The sequence below is a fragment of the Ammospiza nelsoni genome, chromosome 3 (genome assembly GCF_027579445.1).
Source record: "Ammospiza nelsoni isolate bAmmNel1 chromosome 3, bAmmNel1.pri, whole genome shotgun sequence".
In the NCBI taxonomy this organism is placed as follows: Eukaryota; Metazoa; Chordata; class Aves; order Passeriformes; family Passerellidae; genus Ammospiza; species Ammospiza nelsoni.
This window is the reverse complement of record NC_080635.1, coordinates 70973560-70997132: the sequence shown is the minus strand read 5'-3', so window position 1 is coordinate 70997132 and position 23573 is coordinate 70973560. Positions and strand designations below refer to the sequence as shown.

The following is a 23573-nucleotide window of genomic DNA, read 5'->3' as shown; positions in this document are numbered from 1 at the left end:
TTGTCTGGTTAATGTTTCCCACTCTCCTAATCTTTCTAAATTAGAATGGTAGCACTGAAATTGATTGTGCCAAACAAGACTGAAAAGCCTATAAACATGAAAGCACCAGTTCTTGACAAAAAGGCCAAGCAGCAACAGTCACTCTACTGCATCAGCTCATTTAATGGGATTCCACTGGAGAACAGATACTCTGAAAGAAGGAAATCATCACTTTGCACAGGAACAAACCCATTAAGTCGGATCAATGGCCCATCTATTGCAGAACACAGCTTCCAGCAGCCAAAATCCCAGAAGCTCTTTAGAGCTCCTGCAGCTCAGATCCTCCCATGTTCCCAGAGCACCCATAAGGGTTCCATCAGGGAGATGGATCACCTCCCCTCCCTCCCGTGCCTGCAGCTGGAGCTGTTGAATCCCTATCCTAACCCATGGTCCTGTCTGCTCCACAGCACCCCTGGGGATGCAAACACCCACAAGTACTTGCAGCTTTTTGTGATCCACTTCACAACAATTCTTGTATCCACCATCAGTAGCCACTGGTTAACAACTCCAGGAGTTATTGCAGCTGTAGCTGCAATAAATTATTTAATACTTGAAAACAGAATTGGCAAGGCATATATATACACTTACTCTTGTCGTGTGAACTCTTGAACATGAGCTTCAAGACAACAAAGTCCACACATTGATAAAATGCCAAAAATATGAGAAACATATTCCCCAGGACCTGTCTGGTGCTTTTTGGACTATTACAGCCCAGCTTTCTTACTTGTAGCTGTCCAGCTGGAAAACTCAGCAGGTCTGAACACCCACTGATGCTTTCAAACGTACTATGAACCTCAAGTTAAAGAGACCAAAGCATCTTTCAATTTCTCAAAAGAACAGAGCAAGACTACAGACAGCAGGATTTTTCCTCCCACTCATCTACATTACATAAAAAAGGCTTTTTAGAAAACAGTCCAGAGTAGTTCCTGCTGTTACTCTCCTTCCTCCACAGTGACTTCTGCCCTGGAGATCTTAGCTCTGCTGAGATCCATGCCATCTTCCCAGTTCAAAAAACCCCAAAACAAACCAAAAACCAACTCCTCTTGAATAGCACAGTATCCTGCCTACCTCCCATTTGAGTAGACATTTCACATTTCAAAGATTTTGTCATTCTCAGGCCTACAGCTGGTTTTTGGCCCATTACTTAGAAGTCTGATAAAACCACAAGCAATTAAATTTGGCTACAGCTGAAAAGTTTGTCACCTCCAAAATGCCTTTCTAGCTGCCTTGCTGACAAGGCCATTCTGCTCATCTTAAAAACATACTGGTACTTGAAAATCTGCCTAGAGTGCTTCTGCCTGTCCCTGGATCTTTAATTTTCTTTTTTCTTTTTGCTATGCAATTTATACAGGCTCTGAAATCTCCAAGCTGCACCAGGAACTAGTACTTCCCCAGGTTTCTCAATTTTAACACCTTCCAGTGAGGAGTCAGCTCCAGGCTCCTTCCAGAGGTCAGCACTTTGCAAAAGACTTCAGAAGCAGCTACTTCAGTTGCTTTGTAAAAAGCACAGAGATGCAAAAAGGAAGTGGGCAAGCTCCACACAGGCAGTTTGGTCAAAACATGACTTTTTTTCTAAAATTAATTTATTAGATGAAAAAAGAACAAAAACCAACAGACACACCGCTTCCAAATGCTAGAAAATATTGTGAGATAAGTACCACCTTAATCCGTAATTTGAATTAAACAGACAATATGCTTTTAAGTCCAGCATCAAGGGCAGGAAAATAATGGATAGGTTATAAATAAAAGGAAATTATTTCAGACAAAAGCACTGCCTACTACAAAAGACCCAAGACCCTAAACCAAAAAGAGAAATGCTTGAGCAACTTTCTTGCCAGGCTTGAGTGTCCACCTGAAGTAGTGACAGGTAGAAAATACTATGGGTCTAACACAAGAAAATGGCAAATTTTAGCAGAAAGTACAGTGTAATTACATTAAAAAAAAGGAACTAAAATAATTCTGTGTATAGTCATTACACACAGAAAATCTTGTTGCCTGATTCAAAGGCTGAAGATTTACTGATGAAGAATTTCCTCAGCAGACATCAAAAAGAACAACCAGACAATGGGAGAGCCTGGCAGCACAAGGTACTCTCTGTACCTTCCTACCACAGCCAGGGTAGGAAAGCTGGGAACACTTCAATACATAACTGAGAGAAATCAGCCTAATCCAAGACACACAAAGCAAAGAGAACGTAAGGAGAAGTTCAAGGTGACTGTGATAAAAACAGGAGCAGAGACTGCAAATCTGTCAGATTTACAAGGAGCAGACGTTCAGTATGGGACTGGTACCAGCCAGGTTTGAATCAGAGTCGACTGCGACATTCTACTTTGTATATCAGAAGACAGCACTGGAGCATCACATGGAGCTGTTTGCAGCAAGGAGAGAAAAAACAACCACACAAGAGAGTTCTGCCACAGCAGTCAGGCATAAATCTAGTTTTGACAAAGAACTACAGAAGGTGTCAGTAAGCAATGACTAAATGGGCCAGGAACTATTTTTTTCATATTTAACCCTCTACCCTTCGTAACATTCTTGTAAAGCAAGAATATTTTTTTGTTCTCATTGTTAGAGAAGAACTGCAACATTAATTATCCTTCCTTGGGGCATAATAAACCATATTAAAATTAAACCAAAACTGAAACAAATTCAGGAATCCCTGGTCTCCACACCTGCATGAGATCCACTACACCACAACCCTGTAGTTCACATCAGTCTTCTAACAGCAGGGAAGTGCTCCGAGATTCATTTTCAAAAGCACACATCAGGATCCTCTCACATACACACCCATCACCCCTGCCAGCATCTTCATCCTGGCTATCATCCTTATGACTCCTTTCACAAAGGAAGTAGTTTCTACACAAAGATCTCTCAAAACTGACAGTTATTGATGCAAACATTAATTCATGCCCTATTAATAACATTAATAGGAGTTTGCAATTCTTACATCTCTTCCAAACAGCTTGCTTGAACTTCAGTGTTGGAAAATGACACTGCCCACAGGTCCCACCTCTGAGGTACCACAATACCCAACCTGAACATGCCCAAGACTCCTGTCCATGGGTTTCACAAGGCAGTCAGCCTTGTTTACACAAATTATCAGAGAAAGTCTGTGTTGTGACAATACCAACAAAAAGCTCCAGGACGCTTCATCTTGTTCCGAGGTGAGGCCAATGCCAGCAAAACCAAAATGGAAATATGACATTAACTGCAGCTGGAAATTTGAATATTTTTATTCTGCCAGTCCAAATGCAGTTCAAGGCTTGTCAGTATTTCCATGAGCAGCGCAGATTTTATGCATTTATGACTTGGCAGTACAAGGTCAATACAGACTGTCTCTTGGTGTGAAACACACTCCACTGGGAAGCAACCACCCACTTGCTCTGTTGTGAACTACAGCAGTAGTAATAAAGGTTTACTAAACATGTATTTCACAACACTTACAGACTCACTGCAGCCTGATAGGCAAAAAACAAGTATATAAATTTAACTAGCCAAACAAAAAAAAGTGGTTTTTGCTTTAATTGTATCTGTCACGGTTTTATAATCCCTCAAGGAAATGTACGTTAACAAATAAAAATCTCAAAATTCTCTACGTGCAGCAATATGTGATGCAAGAACTATTCTTTATATGCAGACAGAAATGCAACACATGTAAATGCAGGCACAGGCTCACGATGCCATTAAAACAAGCGGGCACTCCTGACCTACTTCCGAGGCGAGCAGGAGCAGCCTGGCCTCCAGCACTGCCCGCCCACCACGGCTCCAGAGGGGACAGCTGCATCCTCCCCACTCCCCTCGCCAGAAGCCAAGAGCTCTCAAATCAGGCAGGCAGTGGAGATGCAGAAAGCAGGTCAGAGCGTCTGAAAGGCTAAGAGTTAAAAATACAAATTCTATTCCTGAATTATAGGGCACAGAGAAGTTCATTATCCAGCAAATCTAAATCCTTAGCTAGATTCTTCAAGCACAAATATTAAGGCGTCAGCTGCCATCTCCTGCTATATATGCCATTACACAAGGAACAATCATCTTTAGACTTCTTATATTAATTCCACTGTAACATCACTTTGTGCAAAAATGATGTGCATTACTCCTCGTGGCTGAGTACATTTTAAAGCAAGATCTCAAGCAGCAGATAATGGTCTCAATCTCTAAAGAGGCTGAGATAAAGAATACACAAAGGCAAATGTTTGACTCTACACATACAATTATCTCTTTTCTTCTCCATCAGAACAGCAATGAAGAACTCATGGACTGACAAATTAAGCCCATGACTCACATTTTACTGAGTAGAAAATAAGTAACTCAGAATTGAGCCTGTCATTTTAGGGGAGAGGGACGAATTGGAAGCAGGCAATAGTTCTGTTTATACAAGTTCACAGCCTGCAAAGTCCCATTCCTGAAAAAGTCACATAGAAATGTGACTGTACATAAATATATATCAAAATCTGTACAGCTGCCTACAGAGGAGAGATTGTTATCTGTAACCTGTTCAAGAGCAATGAAACCTCAGTTCCTGAAGCACAAAAATCTTCACATAACTAATTATTTAAGCACCACATTTCCAGTTTTAGTAACAGCAACAGACAGGCAGGCACAGGGCAGCCTTAAGAGCTCCAGTCACTTAAACCTTAGATATCCCACACCCTTTCATTTTGCCTGTGTCTTTACCTTGAGTAGAAAACATGATTTCTCATCCTCAATGTTGGTGCCCAGAGGCAAAATATTTAATAAAGGCAACAAAAGAAAAGATGAGTAATGTGCAGCTATTCCGACCTATCTTATTACTTTACCTGAGCTAAAGGGGAACATAAGAAAATCCATGGACCAACATAGCTGAGAAGCTGCTGAGCTCCTTCCCTGGAGCATTCAGGAGATCAGAGCAGGTTCCATCTCCCAGGAGAAGAGCTTGGCTGAGAGAGGTGAGAGGCTGCCCCTGACCCTCCAGAGAATTAAACATTATTCTTGAAAATAGAAACAAATCACCTAAAGATGAAAGCAGCTACCATCTGAACAACAGACAAGATAGATACCCTTTTTTTTTGCAAGACAACTTACCTCCTGGAGAGTGCAACAGGTGTCATGGGTTGATTTTGGGGAGCTTAATTTAAGGTTGAAGTAGGTAGGGAATGTTTAACAGTGAATCACTGGGCTTAAGTGCTGACCCTCCATTACACTGAACTAACAGAGGCAGCATCACTCCCTGCCTTTGTCTCTTCACAATCTGACTTGTTGCTTTCTATTAAACCACACCCACATCACATAACACAGCTTAACAAATTACCAATATTTTTACATGTGTTATAATCTATGCTAAATGTTATAATCTATGCTAAATATAGATCTTTCAAACATACTGTCTCCTTGTGTGGGAGGAAAACAATCATCAGGCAAGCCATCACTTCTTTCTCACAATATGCAACATGTGGAGTAAGTGGGATCTCCAGGAAGCATAAAAAAATGAACTGAATTGCTGCAGATTTACAGACTAAAACCTGAGTCATCAAATAATTGTGATACTTGAAGGTCAAGAGCAGAGAAAAAGCTGAACTTTCTACATAAGGAACACTCTATAGAGGTAATGTAGAAGTAGGCTCAAAGTTTCACATTTTGATACAGATTATAAAAATACATGCATATAGTTTTTATATATACAAATAATTCAATTTTTTCATGGAGAATTGTATATGTACAGACTCTGCACCAAGCAAGCGTCAAAACAGAATCTGACATGAAGTCTTGTTAATGTTGGCAAAATGCAAAAGAGACCTCAAACAAAACCTGAAAGCGCAGATGCAGGAAAGCTCAGCAGTCAGCTCACCAGGTCTACCAACAGCAGAGCAAGGAATCCTAAATTAACAGGAGTAACTAGAGGAAGCACAGATCTTTACATCAGTGTTTCCCAATCATTTAATTTAGAAAAGAGTTCATTTTAAAACACTTCTGAAAAGAATACCTTAAGAATATTTTATGGTGTTGTCATGTTCATAGCCAGATAAAACTGTTTTAAAAAGCTGGTTACATTTCTTCTCTATTATATTTGCTAATACATATATATGAAAATTTAATTATATTTCTTGTAATTGTTTTATAGAATAACAGTTAATGTCCTGTCAACCACCAGCCACAAAATAGTGCTTCAGATCAATGAAAGCAAGAATCACACGTGGTAGAAGGCAAGACAGAGCTCCAGCTCCCACAGCACACGTGTCTTGTCCGCTTCCCCACACGGGAAGGCTGGAAGACATTTCTTTTCCTTCTCCCAGTTAATTGCCTCTCCTGCTGGTCCAGAGAAATGTGGGATCCAGTAACCACTACAGGTTCACTCTGATGTTCAACTCAGAACATCCCTAGTTCCTTCTCACCATCATTCTGTCTTTCTGCCTCCACTCTGTTGCACCCAGCTTTCTTCTTCCCTGCATCCTTTTTCCAAGGCACCATCTCTTTGCATTCCCTATAAAACCTTCAGCATTTCACTCATGGCCACAAGTTAAAACACTGACACATCCACATCCCTCCACAAGTCTTGCCCAGGGCACAAAATTAAATAGTTAAGAGATTGTCAAATAAGGGCTAAAAATATAAATCTGGAGTCTCAGTGGAGATTAGAAAAGGTTTAAAGATTAGGCATTACCAGAGATTCATACATTAACTAACAGTTTTAACTGAAAATGCATCTTGCTTTCTCGTCCTGTTTTGAAAGCATCTATGTAACATGCTAATCACCATCAGTTTCCAAGAATTCAAAAGCTTATTACAACAAGTCCAATGAATTCACATGCATACACCAAAATATATTTTTACAAAGTGAAAAGCATCAAAAAAGCTTGTTAAACCTAGAAAATATTTACCATAATAAACTTTCACATCAGTTCATAATATTGAATAAAGCCAGTGTTCAAGGAACACATACATTTGAAACTCAATACTGAAAGCACTGTAGTAGAGAACACCTAACCTCCCCCTCCAAAATGATGAGCAGCCAAACAAAAAAAATCACAATTGGTGCAAATATTAAGAGATGACAGGACAGAGATGAGCTACCCTTGTGCAGGTTTAAGCTTCAAGTTCACAGTTAGATTACTTCATTCCAGCTCATAAAAAGCAAAAGAACAGATTGATTTAACATTAACTGTGTTGGGTGTACACACACATTGATTTATGAGACATATGGCAAAGGACTACAATTACATGGCTGGAATGTGCAGCCAGAGCCTCCTGGGATGTAACAAACATTTTACAGCAAACAGTACCTGGATAACTAACCTCTTTGTTCTTATTACATATGCTAATTCCATAGTGCATATTTATAGCTGCATTTTAGACTTCTGTACACAGGGAAAGTCTAAATTTAAAAGTCATGTTCCTGCACAAGCCCACTCAGTCTCTGCTGCCTGAGCAATACCTTGCACAGTTTACTCAGGTTGCAAACACCTCCTGATGAAGCACACCCTGTTTGCAGCCTCTAGGCAGAGAATGGTTGCCTTGCTCCTGTGTGGAGAGAAAGCTATAACATTACACATGAATCAAGTGTAACAACTAAATAAGGATGGACAAAGGAGCAGACTGCTTCACGTGATTACATGACTAAGGACATGTATAAACCTGCTGCTCCTTCCACACAAACCATCATGCTCAATCAGAGCAGCTCGGGAGTATCCAGGAGTGTGCCACTACCACAGAACAACATCACAAGCTGATATGGCATTTAGGAAAGCAAGAGGCACAGGTACAAGCAACAAACTTGGATAACTCAAATCAGAGGGAATGATTAGCATATTAAGCAGTATTCACACAGGTCATTAATCACATTAATCACGCTTTATCCTGATGTCCTTCAGAACAGCACCTTAAGTTCCCTAAAGTTCCATACCAGTGCTGCCACTGAGCCAAAACTTAGGAGCTTTTTCCATTTCTCTCATGCTCTTGACATCACAGTATCAACATATATATATATTCCATATTTGAAAATATACTAAATATTACAAGAATCACCAGTGTTTTCCCTATTCTGTGTTCACATTCAGCCACTGAAGACTTCACAACACCACAGATTTTTATTCTTACAATAAAACAATAGTTTGTGAATGCAAAGTGAAATCTTTTTCTCAGGTGATTTTTTCAACATCTTAAAGCACAGGTCATCTTGGACAAGGAAAGGGGCACATCATTTCAACAAATTTCCTGCAGTTAAATAGCTCACTTTTGAGGAAAGCATCTGTGACACTTCAGATCTAACAGTCCATCAAGACAAATATTTCAAATAGTCAACTCATTTGCATGCTCTTTCTTACTAAACAAGACACTTATACTGCCTTGGAATATGAAATAATTCACACATCCCCAACCAACACCAACAAAGGAAATTCCTGTGTGGATGTGGTGACAGCTGAAAAGACAACCTGACACACGGGTGCCCACAAATGACTGGGTGGGCAGAGCTGGGTCAGCAACAGCAGCTCTACAGTGCTAAATCAAACACACCTCCAGACTCCCCCTCTTCATGACAGAGACAGTCACATCACAAAGGGACTTCACAGGCTTGGGACCCAACTGGTCTGAACCCAGCCAGTCAATTCAGTGATTCAACTGGAAAATCACAGGAGTAGGAATAAATTATGGTGAGCTCTGAAAGACAGTGAAAATGCTGACATATCTGTGCCACTCGTTATATCTGTCAATGTTTTCAGCTGATTTAATTTTCTTTACTGTTGTTTTTAGAAACAATAGTTTCCACATCCTAAGCAAGGTTCACCCAAGCCAATTATCAACTTTCCAATTGGAAAAAAACTGTTTCCTTGTTTATTCCGGCCAAAACAGCTGGATAGCAGAGACTTGTCTCTCACCCCACAAGCACAGGAATCATTATCACCATTCTCACAAATCTCAGGCATGTGCCAATGGATGGGATTAGCAGGTGCAGGATTTGCTCAGGCAAACCCACAAGGTACCCCCTGAAATGACACTGTCCTCCAGTGGCCCTATTTCTCCCAAAAGCCTGAAGAAAAATCAGCAGGAACAATGGGTTGACATCATAGTACTGGCAACAGGTGTTAAAGCACCAGCCTGAGTGCTCAGCTTCACTCCTTGCCTGAAGACAAAGAGCCCAAGGTTTCTCTCATATACTCAGCACTGAAACTGAAATTACTTAATATGGCTTTCAATCTTGCATGTAATCTTTGTTTCTGAGAAACAAGAACTGCCAGCTCTGAAGCAAACATCTCCTTACCAGCAGGGCTGCCTACTCTGCCTGGGAAGCAGTGCTGCTCTGAGCACTCTGTCACATCCCTGCACAACCCACTGCTAGTGGAGACAGTTTCTTCAAAACAATAATAAAGCAAAGAAAAAGGCTGTATAAACTGAAATGGAATTTGACCAACAGGACTGATAAATTGCTGTATATCTTGCTTTCTCCAAGCCTTACATGGATGCAAAGATTGTGGACAGAATACTTTAAGGAGCAGACGCCAACCTTTTGGAAATAGGTATTTTATTCTAGTCCTTAAATACATCCTATTTATTTAAAACTAAATATGGCTTAACCTATACCCATTGCTTTAAAGGGTTATTTATTCATCTGCTTTTTTAACTGATGTTACTACACTTTTTAATCATGCCCAGATTAGAACTAACCTAGAAGGGTCTGTCTTGTCTGTGATCCCTCCCAATTCCATGAGTCCTGTTTAAAGTTCTGGGTGAGGTCAATTTTTAAAAAGGAATTAAGGGAGATGCAATGCTTGAAGGAGCTTTCAGCCAAAACTTCTCTCATTGGCTCAGAGCACACTTGTGTTTACCAGCATGCCAACAGTGATAATACAGGACAGAGGCAGCAAACACAGGCTTAAGAAGGTAGGTCAGCTGTGCTACTCTAAAGTCTTCATCTAAGGGTGATGAAAAGGGAAGAAAAGAGACTTGGGCTGTGTTTTGTTTTCACAAACACATATACCAGGAAGTTGAATATAAAGAATCAACTAAAAACAAATCATTCTTTTAGAAAGGAACTCCTTCTGCAAGCAAAGTAGCTGTCTGCAATCTCCAAGCATCTCCCTATACTACAGAAGGGGACATGAACTAAACCAACTCCAAGTAATTTTATTACACAAACAATTCTAAGACCATGAATTTACACCATATACTAAATAAAGTCTCAAAATCATATTGCAAGCATAATTTTTAAATTCATGCTGTCTCCATTCACTATCCCGAAACACAAAGTCTGTTTACAACATTTGATGTTAAAAACATAAGGAAAATTAAACAAGCTTACCACTTCCAAGGACATATTTGCTCGAACACGCCCAGTGTTGCAGATTTTTTTTATTTAGGGGGAGGAAGAAAAATGTCACAGTGAGCAAAGTTCACGTGCTAACCTGGAGAGGCTCCAGGCTCGGTGCTAGAGCAGCAGCAGCTGCTCACACCTGTGCAGGCAGGAGGCTGTTCCTGCAGCAGCACCAAGGCTGAGGGGCTGCATGGCCCAGACTCGCTCAGAGCAGTGCCCAGCCCGCTCACCCAAGCGTCCCCAGAGCCGGCTGGCAAACTCCTCTGCCTTAACCGCTGAGAGCTACTGATTAATCTGTGCTCTGCTCCTCCCTCATCCGAGTTACTGCCCTGAGCTTATGATCAAACTGGTTTTACTACCATGTAAAGCCTATTACTCACAATACAACTATTTACAAAACTAAGATAGCAATAAATGAAATAAAACAAGGAACTTCAGTTCTTAAAAAAAACTTCTCAGCTATGTAGAGACAAAAACCTTAAGAAAATAAGCAGAAGGATGAATACGAAATCAACACTTTCAGTTACCAACACAACAGGTGTCTGGAGAGTGAACAGAATTACTCAAAACAAATAAATCAAGAAAAACAAATCTTAGTCCATCTTGTCAAAGTAAATGCAAAAAAGGAGTTAAGACTCATTGGGCCAGAGAAAAGAGGTAGGTCTGAGGAATTTCCTGAAGGAGAGGAGGCCTGGACTCTTAACCTTTACTTTTAGAGAAATGAAAGTAAAGTCTATATAAAGTCTAGAAGCAAACAAAGGTAAAACCCAACCCAAAATCAAAAAGTCTTCCACATTTCACACACATTAATATCTCAAAAAACCTCACACATTCCATCTAACAGCATTACTACACTTCTCTAAATTACATTGGAAACAAACAAATGTGTGCACATTTTTCACCGTGATGGATTTTAGAAAGGAAAAGCTGCTCTCAAAGAAAACAATAAAAGTCTGCTAGGTTCCATTGCTCAATCCTTTCAGGAATTTATGAAATTGTTTATTTTAAATTGTCCATACAGGAAGAAGAAGATAAATGGCAATAACAATGTCAGAAACAAGAACTCTATTTCAACCCCACTCAAAGAGGACATGCACAAAGTTTAAGCAGGAATTTCAGACAAGGTTTTGTTAGTAACACTGGAAACATGTGCACTCCAAAACCCAGCTCTGCAATACAGGCAGAACATCTTTATGAAGCTGCAGCACTGATAAGAGAATTCAAGGAAATGAGCTTCACAAGTAGGCAGTGTAATTTTTTGCTTGTACTGTTTTTTAACCTGCTTGTATTCAACTGTACATTTACCACCATCTCCTGGTTTTAGGACTGCTTTGGACATCCCACACACAGCGTTCACAGCCAACTTTTACAACACCTCCCACTCCCCACCCCACTCAGTGGCACTGCACAGTAGTATCTAAGGATGTTTCAGAAGCTTTATGGGGTTCCCTTTAACTGAGACTACCAGTTCTCTTTCTTTTAAAGCAAAATGATGCAAGTCAGCACCAAGAACTGCACCTTTTGGGACAGACCATCTCAGACTGCTCATTAACCCAGCAAGTGATGGGCTCACAGAAAACATCCTGGTCCCAGCTGGCACCAGGAACCAGACATCACCAAGCTCTGGTCGTTCTCCAGGATCTCCCCATCAATATGGAAAAGGCTTCAGTAGAAGCCATTAAAACCCAACCAGAAAGTTACCAGATGATGTTATAAGGTACCAAGCATCAGCATTACACCAGTATCCACAAGAAGCTTCCATTAATTCCCTTCTCCACAGGAGTGCTTCAAAGTCACATAGTGCTCAGCACACCACAGTGTACAACAAATTAACCCAACTCAAACCACAGTCTCAGCTTCCTCTGCTGCACTTCTGACAGCAAAGACCCAACTGCTACCACTGCATGAAACAAGCCTACCACCACAATTTAAAATTATTGTGCATATTTAGAAGACTTGAGAAATAAAAGGAAGACATCTTCAAAAATCTATTTCCTGCTTTAACAACCCAAAATGAAGCTGACAACACTTAGTCATACTTCAGACAGAAAAGATGCATTTGTCAAAGCATGAGAAATGGCATAAAATGACAGTAAATCCTATGTATGGGCAGAGCCCAGAAGGAGGGAACAGAAGGGGACTGATCTGCTTTAGCAGTGAGGATACAGTCTGAATCTGGGGCATCCAACATATTCAGGCAGCATGCAACAATAATCCTCCTGTCCACATTTTGCTTGTCCTTCTAACAGGCAAGAAGCATCCTTGCACTGCCCAGCAGCCAAGGACAGTTTGCAGCTGGCACCAAGGCAACAAGCTCTTTTCCTGCCCTCACACAGGATGAAGAACAGACAAACTAACAAAATTAGCCAAAACCAACCGGCTTGAATTAGAACCTTCTCCCAGTTCTCTTCCAGTTGATGAAAATCAAAGGCTTTTATTTATTTAAAAAAAATATATCTTCTCTAATAGCATCTAACATTTTAAAAAGAAAACATGTTTGTCTTTACCCAGTTCAATCTGTCATATTTATTATATTTTTTAATTTTACACATGAAGGCAAATCTAGTGGATAATACGTGCACTTTCAGCTTCAAATTTTAATCTTTTACAGATCAGCACAAATTAAAATTTACCATCCATGGAGAGGCTAAATCCTGGCCACAGTTCAATTCTTAACAAACCACTGTGTGTATATATATATTACACCAATAAGCCACAAATTTAACCTCATAATGCATTCAGGCCAGATCCTCATTTCATGCATGAAATTACACTCATAACAGGAGAGTAAGATGATCCTTTCAGGAAGTGATAAATATTTAAGTAGAGCCCCAGAATTTTGCAACCAAACCTGTAAAACTTGGTGCAACCCTTAGTACTGCCCACAGCAATTTGTGCTCTCTGGTCACATTTCTGACCTCTTTCAGACTTTTGTGCTCCTTCCCTTTCATGTGGGTCATGAGAAGTCAGCAATACTCATTTCTTGTCAGCATCCTCACTGTTCTTACCACTCCCAATGGCGGTGGCTGCTCTCAGCAGCAAACCAATAAATCCATCTCTCCAGGGACTTTCCTCATTCACAGGGCCAAAGTCCAGCCCTGCCTGAGCTCATTTTCACCCCCTCCAGCAGGCCACCCACACCTTGCAGGTGTTAGCAGCACACCAGGCCAACAAGGGGCATTTGAGTTTAGCTGCTGAGGCTTGGTACTTGCAGCAGTCTGGTCACAGAAATATCCCATAGATCCTGCAGCATGATCCAACAACCCACCACAGCAGCAAATGAGAATGATTTGGGAGGAGGCACAACAAACAAACAACAACACACCACCAAAACACTTTTGTGCAACAGCTTTCCCAGAAAGTCTCTCTCAAACTATCACTATCTGTAAATTAACTTTTACAAAGAAAGTATAATTAAATTAACCATGAAGAAAACACACAACTTTCGTATCCCTAACAATTAATGCTTTCCCATTATCTCACCACTGCACAACAGCCTTCCAGCCTAAACATACTATCTTGAAGAACAAGTTCCCAACATCAGCCTCATAACTGCACTCAGCTCCAGCACCAAGAAGGCAAGTTACCCCTGTTGTCATGAAACAAAAGTGATCATTTTCTTCTACACAACTTCCCTTCTGCTTCTCCAAACCCCTACACCTTCTAGAAAACTGACTGTCCTCTGTAATTCAGGACATCCAACCATGCCATGCACATATAAACAGCTGCTAAGTTAAAAATACCTGCAGCTGAGATGTCAGGATAGAAATAATTTTAAACAAAATTTATAAAAGCCACAGCTGCAGAAGGGGAAGAAAAGATCCAACAAGCATGGCAATTAACACAGAAACGTGTCACATCCGACCCAGGACAAGCTGCTGACACACAGAGCAGAAAAGAGCCAAGGCTAATGCTTTTTCTCTACACAGCACTTGAGAGCTAATTAAGAACACCAGCAGAGTAATCACCAAACACCACTTGAGGTCAAATTACTATTTATACAGGACTCAAAACCCAAAAATGACTTTGAACTAAACTACCAACAACTTGAACATGTTAGACAAGTGAAAAGCATTTGTACAAACTTTCCCTTGGTAGGAGACTCTCTCTGAGAACAACTGGATTGCCCCAACCAGTTTTAAAAGGAAAATCTTAAAACCCCTCACAGTAAATCAGAAAACAATAATTTCAATTTTTCAGAAAAATTGTCAAATTTAAAGTAAGTATAAAATAGTGTTTATAGCACTGGACCAATATCCCCTTAGGTTTTCGCAACATGAAAGTATCACAGTAAGATACAATGGACAATTCTGGTTTGAAAGGAATTAATTTCACTTCAAAAGGGGCAGGAATACCTACATTCACTTGGACTATATGGAAGTGTTACACCAAGGAGTTTGCAGAGTCACAAAAAAGGCAGTGCCAGCAGCAGAGTCCAGGGTAAAACAGCACTGCCCCTTTCAAATAAAGCAGCTTGATCCAGGCTGAAGAATCCACATCAGCAAAGCGTGAGGATGTGGATCCTCACAAAACTGAGGATGCAGTTTTTCATTATAGATGAGCTGTGACCCCACTTTGCCAACTCTCTCATGGCTGGATGTCTTATGCAGGGATAGGTTTAGGGTTTTTTTATATTCTTGTTTTTTTTAATCAGTTCATCCCACTAAAGCAGATAACCATGGCTACAGACAATTTGGTTGAAGTCAGAGTGACGCAGAACACATAATTCAAGGATACAGGCCAAAATAAATACTAAAGTAAGAACAGACAGCAGAAGTTAATTTTAAAAAATCTACAAAAGCATATTAAAAAATGTTAGCACCTTGAATGTCTTCCCATTAAAAAAACCATCCTGTTACAAATACAACATCTATGTATTCCAACTATTTCAGTAACAGTGGCCCAGCCACACCACCACAGTAAAATCAAGGCAATGCAGAAAACTCACCTTCACAAAATTGTCAGGGAACATGCCCCTTCTGCCATTTAACTCCCCTTCCAGCCATCCTTCTTCTTCCAGTTTTTTCACATTCCTGATGACCTCCCCAACTCGGATTGTTAACTCATCATCGTGCACTGCATCATAGTCATATTCCACAATATAGTCCACTAAAAAGGAAAACAAAAACACACACCATGAATACAACCCAGACTGGGAAATGCAACTTGAAAGCCATGCATGTTCAAAAGGCAAACCTAACAATGAATGCTAACAACAAGCATCTCCCTCACAGCAATGCTCATTTGTGAACTGTGACATTCCCACGTATTTTTGAGAGGGAGACACAATTGGATAGCCACCTATTAGAATAAAGTAAATTTAGGAAGAGGACACCAGGTCATATTTTTGTGGTGGTGGGTAAGTTTTTGTTCATGTCTCGTAGAAGGAATTGCTGGCAATGAATTTTTTCCCCACCAAGTTCCAGCTGAAGATTTACCAATTATGAATCACTGCCCACAGGGCAAGTGCTTCTGACTCAGTGCCCATTTGGGGCCAAGGATCAGACACTGTGTGTATGGTACATACTTGCAATGCTTTGTTAATCCTCATACTTGAGCCTGCTACTATGTCTGCAAAAAACTAATTGCTCCACACACAGAATTTTTGCAGGTTTGATCCAAGAAATTCAATACAGCCAGAAGGTGTGTGATTGACAATATCATACAACTTAAATTGCAAATATGTAAAAAAAGACCCTCCTTCAGAGTCATTTGGTTTGTCTGAAGTAGAATAAGCAAGTGAGCTTTACTTTTGGTACAATTAAGTTTACTCAGAGGAGCACAGCAGTGTATTCACACACTTATCCATCTGTTGCACAAGGTCCATGAGAGTTGCTCACCGGCAGCTTGAGGCTTGTTTGGCAATAAAGACTCATTTGTTCATCAAGGAATTCTGTTCATGCCTGAAATTTCCACAAACCTGCAGCAATCAAATAATCTTCCCTCTCACTCAAATTCAGTCAAATATCCAGGCACTGCCAAATATTAAAACACTGTCCTCAATGAAACCTCCCTCTCCTCTGCAGATCACAATGCACAAGAGCACAAGGTTAAAAGACAGAAATTCTGAAAGGTTGTGGAAGTTTTTTTCCCAGGTTAATCTATTTTATCAGTGCATAATAATACCCAACAATTAATTAAAAATGAAGGAATCAAATAGGAAGAAGCATTATTTCCTTGTTATTGAACTTAAGGCTGCATTAAACCAATGTGTAATTCTGATCAGTGGGCAGTTTTAATTACAAGTGCAGCTGCAGTGATTGCAATTAAGCCTTTATCCCTTTGCTGCCTAAGGACAGCCAGAAAATCCTTAGTGAAAAACAGAACTACATGATGGTGCTATGAATGCAAGAGATGCTTGAATGATATGTCAGGCAAACTATTTTCTGAATGCACCCTTTAACAAAGGAAGCAGTAGACATCAACATGAAGACTTAATTTTGCCAGAGTTAATTTGAAGATTTTTGAAGACTCAATTTTTAAACTTTCTTTCTTTAACAAAAAACAATCATTTTCTTTCTTATGCACAGAAGTTATCACCAGAGTTGTCTGCCTATGATATGCACTTGGAACTTCTAGCACATTTTTCTGTACTGTAGATATTTACCTTTGCCAAATGTACTCTTTAAGCTTGTTTCAAAGCATCATATTCCCCCATTACTGCCTGCAGCAAGCAGAGTAGTTCTGTCTTGCTTCTGCACACAATTGTCTCTTGAGTGGCTGACAAAATATTGCCAAACATACACAAAATTCTGGCAGTCACAAATCATAAAGACAACAGTCATTCATCACCTAAGAGTCTGCAAATGAAAACATCACCTTCCAACCAAAGCAACTCAGCCATTCTGGAAACCTATAAATGTAGAGAAATGTAAGAAATATCCATGTCACATATTTCTCTCATGATATACTGTTTTGAAGCACATTAGCAGATAGCATATCCTATAGAACAGCTTTACAAAGCTAAACATGGAAAATGGATCACAACAGTATAAGTCATGGCAAATGCTCACAGCAGTGACTTGAACTGCCAAACACCAGGTCCTTTTTCCACAGCAGCAGTAGATAATCACACCCACACTGTGTCAACATGAACCAATTCTATTGAAAGCTTATTTATTCCCTTGGGAGAACATTCCTGTATTTGTGTTTGAAATGCACAGAACATTCATGTGGTCACCTTTCCAGACTACAAAACACTTACTTGGTCATGCCACCAACAATCAGAGAACCTGAAAAACCTCCCAGTCATCATCCACATGTCTTTATGTTTCAAAGACAACTAGCAGTAAACAATCATCAGCTTCTTACACTTGAAATTGAGGTGCTGAATTTCCTCCTGTATTTGTGAGTGATACCCAAAGCCACCCTTGCTCTCATGGATACATAGACAAAACAGGTATGAACTCTGTTACCTGTCTGTGGAAGTGGAAGGGACCATGGGGAATGTTAAAATAGTTTCATCCCATAGATTTTTTTTCATATGATGGCAGAGGATCAGCAAGGAGCTACACATCCCATGTCTTGCTACCATGTGGTCCTCAAAACATTTACAAGTTTTGTTTTTCAATATTAGCAAGTAGCACTAGTTGAATCACCCGGTGATGGGCAAGAAACCTCTGTACTGCCAAACCAGTCCAGATTAAATAAATCTCTGAAAAATACTAGAGTATTATATTTACCCAAGTAAAAACAGAGTCCAGCAATGACAGAAAATGTTTTTAAGGAATCACAACTCCTTATAATAACACTAACTAGAAATTACATTAGTTTACTGATTATACTTCTTAATGCATGTAGTAGTTCTGAATGCTTCAGGTTCTCACTTTTAAAGGTTTTACTCAAGAACAGATACACTGCAATCAGTCAGCAGTAAGGTGGACTCCAGCAGTAAAAGCTGGTCAAAACTGTTTTTAAAAATTCTCAACTGGTAGAAGGTGCAGAACCCCTCAGCAACACAAGCTATCAAACCCCCCTATCTTATCTCCCTTCTGCTTTTTACACTGCTTTCTCCTTTTCAAACTTCACTCAAATCAATTATCTGGAGCTTAAAGTCCATAAAGATCAAGTTTCAAATGAAAAATAGTCTTAGATTTAAGCAGGAACACTGTAAGGTTTATTGTGCTTTTCTAGCACATCCAGAAACACTAAAGTTCACCTGAGAGGGGAAGACAATTTCCTCCTGATTTTTCACAGTATCTGCATACAAGAAAGGCTGAAAGAGTTGGGAAAAAGCTCAGGGATATCTCATCGGTCAGGGTGTGGAAAAGACCAAGCAGTGCCCAATGAAAACACAAGAGGCAGTGGGACAAAATGAAAACAAACAAATGCCACTTAAACATATATAAACACACTGTCATCTGATGACAGCTTTCCAACATACTCAGGAAACCTTCCAGATGGTGTTTTTTGAAGGTTCTGACCTATTTTCAGGGGCAACTGACTGATTAAAATCAACAGAGCTACAAAAAAAATATTGACTGGATATATTTGGAGGAAGATGGCTCTGTGGGAGGGGTCTGCCCAGCTCTTGCTTTTTAGTAAGATGACAACCTCACTAACGAAACAGGAGTGAAACAATTGGTTAGACATTAGGAAGAAATTCTTCATAAAAGGGTGAAAAGAGTGCTCATGTATTGGAATGGCCAGCCCAGGAAGATGGTTTTGGGAAGACTGAATGTGGCACTTAGCGGTCTGGATGGTGTTTGGTCATAGGTTGGATTCCATGATCTCAGAAGTCTTTTCCAACCTGGCTGATTCTGTGATAAAACACACCAAACCCATCAAAGCCAGGCAGCAGCAGCTACAGACTAGGTTATTCCCCACAGCACAAAGTGTCCTCCTACCTAACAGCTCTGACAAAACAGCTCCCACTGTCAGCCAAGTCAGCAACACCGCCTGCATCAGGCATTCAGCCGCTGCTGGCACAGCTGGGCTCCCCACTTGTCCAAACCTTACACAAGCAGCTCTTCAGTGCCAAGGCAGAGGCCAAGTCTCCCAAAAAGCATGGCCACGTTATACCCATCTTCTCTGATTTTAAACAAAGAACGCCTTCAGCTACTCAGACACTTTCTGAAGTTGCCTGTAAGAGGTAACTAAGTCCCTCTGGTAGCCCTGAAATAAAAATCAAAACACATATCAAGGAAGAGTGGAAAACATATCAAAATTCTAGCACGCCTGTTTCTTCAACAGAAATAGGCACTCATCCAGCAAAGAGCACAATTTTACATTCTTGGTACTTTGTTTAGGGTATTACAATGTTGTCAGAACCCAGTGACTTTTCTGTTGTAGACAAAAAAGACCAGATTTAAAATAAAGTCCATTAAAAACACACTTTAATAGCTTATACATTTTTTAAAAAGATGGGAGAGGGATTCATCAGATAACTGAAATCCTTGTATATAATGGGAAGCCTTGCTGAAATTTGCTGCAGGCCTGGAGGGACAGAGTCCAATTGTGAAGCAGCAAGAATTGCTGCAGTGCTCCATAAAGGTCTCTTCAGGCAGGTTTCAGGCCAGTTCAAAGTCATTTATTGGAACAACAACCCTGGAAAGTCGTGTGACCTCCAGAAGTACCTTGCCAGCAGAACTGCAGTTATGTTAGAAACTGAGCTTTTGCTTTTCCAGTTTATCACAACAGACAGTTGCTAGATGAATAAAACAAACTTCATTAGTACTGTTATTTCCACTTGTACATTTATCACATAAAACCAGCCAAGTTTAGTCTCCTATAAAACAAAGCTTAACAATTTTGTTGTTATATATGAATAGAGTTACAAAGATATTTTATTTTATCTTGTCACAGACCAAGTTTGGACTAAAGACAAAAGAACCACAGAGGACACAATCTTACCCTTTTCACTACCATACTCTTCTTCACAACTCTTTCAAAGTCAGGTGCTGAACTTAAGGAAAATGATCTTTCCAACTGCTTTCCCCACAAAAATGCTTCTACCATTTATGAGCTATAGGAATTCCAGCTGGTTTAATCCTAATATAATAGTATATGTTCAGCCACTTAAGACAGACCTTAACACTGAAAAAGTAGCTCAGGTGTTTAAACACTGAACAATGAAAACACTTCCGTAAGTGTTAAACATAAGACGTGGTTATAAGAATGTTTTCCTTCCACTTCAATACCATATAATTTCCTGTCACCCTGACCTGAGTCACTGATGACAACTCAGATGCTTAAATAGAAAGGCCTGACAGACTTCCCACACTACCCTTAAAATTCTAGCTCCTGACCTCAAACTGTGAGTTTTGTCTACAAAGCTCCCCTGTAAAGACACATGCACAAGGTGAGAACCAGGGTTTGGGAACCAAAGACAAATCCCTCCTGGCCAAGAGCTCCCACTGCTCTGCAGCCAGGCTCCCTCCAGGCTCTGCATCTGCTTCACACTCCTGATTACAAATGACCAGAATGACCAGTTCCCCAAAGATCCAAGTATTCCTTTGGGGTACAGATGTAGGTTTGCTCTCCCTCAATCAGAAAGGAATGCCTCACATGTCTCACTATCAGGGAAACCACTCTGAGCACTGGTCTTGTGCACAAGTCCTTGCCTTCCCTCCACACTCCAATAACCATCCAACTGAGAAACACCTGAGGGACTGAACCTTGAACAGATGGAAACATTCAGTATTTCCTACTTCCCTTCTCATGGTGCCCAATAAAGCTACATCACCAACAGAGTGGGGAAACCCACGGAGCTGTATTTCCAAGGCAGCTTAACCCACAGATGTTGTGATCCCCTGCTTTCTTCTATGTGCATTCAGTGGTCCCTTCCCCTGCTCTCTGCTTAAATCAGTAGTTATTTATAATACTGGGGAATCAGATAAAGAAAGCAGTTCAAGAGAAAACTTGTAGTGACAACTTTCTGCAAGTTTATCTCCTTAAGATGTCTCACTGCAGGGTCAGACATAGGACTGCTCCAAACCCACTTTAGATGAACCTCTACATCCCTGTTACATCCCAGATCAGGAGCACCCTGCTCAGTGAAGCTCCAAACCACCCTCATTTGTGGTGGTTCAGTTCAGTGTGGAACAGTCTCACAAAGTAATCTGGAATTTTCACTGAAACTAAACCCAGGAACACATTGATGCACATTAATCTTTAACAGGCATTATGTCCATGGGACAAGATTAAAACTACAATGATATAAAAATGTCCAAAACTTGAAATCTGAATGTGATCCCTCACACGAGCAACTTCCCCCTACAGATCCACTCAACTTGCCCCTCCACAACTTGCTGCTTTGCTCAAAGCCAATATCTGCCATGAAATCACTTCCCAACATAACACATCATTGATATAAGGCCACTGGATTCTTGTCAACGCTGATGGTAAGGATGCAGTTCCATGCTACAAGTGTAATTAGCTAATGGAGACCATGCAGTCCACACATATTTAACTGTACAGTCACCAGTTTTGAGCCACACCACAGAAGAGCAGACATTTCACTGAGGTGAGCCATGCAGAGCCATCACACGTTCCACGTGGAGGACTTACAAACAGTTGCATCACAAGGGCTACAGCAAGCGTTGAGCAGCACCAATGACATGCTTTACCTTCACAGGAGCTCAGAAGGAGGTCGGGTGTCTCCTGTACAGCCCCCGGAGTGGCAGTGACACATGGCAGAGCCATTTCTACCTGTGCCTCCTCCCCAGGGAGCCACACCAGTTGTGCCAGCTCCAGTCCAGATAAACAGCTTATACCAAAGCAGTCACACCTCCTGCTCCTGAAGCTTTGATCCCATGTGCCAGCCAAGCAAACTCTGCTGCCACAAGGAAGGGATGTGGCAGAGGAGGTTCTCTGCAGTTTAAGACAATGCTGACCTCATTTATTCAAATATTGATTTATGGCCTTATTTTAAGCAAAATGCCCAGAGCCATGAGAATTCTTTCATTAATTTAAAATAATACAACACAATGCCAATAAAATAGAAATATTTTCATGCCGTTTTATGTACATTTTCTTTAAAGCACACACAATTAATTCCCAAACAGCTGTAAGCTAATTATTCCAGTCATGGATTATTTCAAAGACAGAGAACCTAAATCTGTACAATTTATTAGTTCAGGTTGCTGGGCAAACAAACAATCCTTTCAAGCAGGATGCCTCCAATGCATACAAATACACAGCATTGGACCCCAGCTGATTCTACATAAAACCAGCTCAGCTATGTCCCCCCAGTCTCTGGAAGCACCACAAACACCCTGCTGTCACCCAGTGGGGACTCAGTTTGGATACAACAGGATTTGCTCTGTTTAAAGTAAGTTCATGCTGAAATGAGTATGGGCCTTCACTCTCTTCAACACACCCCATCTCAGAAGGCTCAGCAGTTCAAAACAGCATTAGATGAGTGAGGGCAGTCAGACACTGCTGCACTCAGGCTAAATTCCCAACAAATCCCTTTCTGCTTCCTCAGCACAAGGGCTGACCAGCCAGAACTGCTGGATATGTGATAGTTTACAAGACCTGTTAAAAACTTTGTAAGTACTCTCTAGTGCTTACACTGAGGATATTTTAAACTGCTATAAAGATAGCTTTTAGGAAAAAAAAATAATTAAGCGAGAATAAACACACACCACAGAGAAAACCAGCAACAATAAGCAAACCAACAAATGGCAACACGGCAACTTTGAAACTCACTATCTCCTATCTCATCTGAGTCTTTGCTTCCCCACACTTGAGCACCAACAGCCCTGCCACTGTCAGCTTCCCACGTTAAGTCCTTTGAGCTTAAAGGGAAAAAAACCACCATTGCAAGAGAGGAAGGAACAAGCTGGCACAAAGGCACTTCTGCTATTTTCCTGTTTGGTCTCACCACATTTTCTCCTTTCTAATGATAACTACCTTATTGCATCCTTTCAGTATATACTTTTTCCCCAAGGTCTGTACTGACAGGACTAGAGGCACTCATTTTAAACTGACAGAGCGGAAATTCAGATTAGATCTCAGGAAGGAACCCCTGCTGCTGAGGGTGGTGAGACAGCACCAGGAGCTGGCTGGGGATTGTACTGTCTGAGAGTTTGTGATTTGGATGTCAGTGGCATTGCAGTGAGAAGGTACTTTTGGGAGAAGTGTTTAGTGGCTGAGACTAATTTCAGTTGGGCCAACTTTTGCAAAATTTCCTGTCAGCTGTAAAGGTAAAATCAAAAGTGTAAGTAAGAAACTTCAGTGAGGTATATGAGAGATCTCATGGATTATAAGAAATCTGACAAAGTTACAGGATGTCTCTGAAAAGAACATGCTA

The 23573-nt window shown here is 40.6% G+C and overlaps 1 protein-coding gene across 1 annotated transcript in view; it reads right to left on the bottom strand.

The window, feature by feature from the left end:
* CD2AP (CD2 associated protein) overlaps positions 1-23573 on the bottom strand; it is a 76609-nt gene that overhangs the window by 39641 nt on the left and 13395 nt on the right. The window contains exon 2 of the mRNA XM_059467285.1: positions 15267-15427. Coding sequence (XP_059323268.1) covers positions 15267-15427 — 161 coding nt within the window. The remainder of the gene's footprint in view (positions 1-15266; positions 15428-23573) is intronic.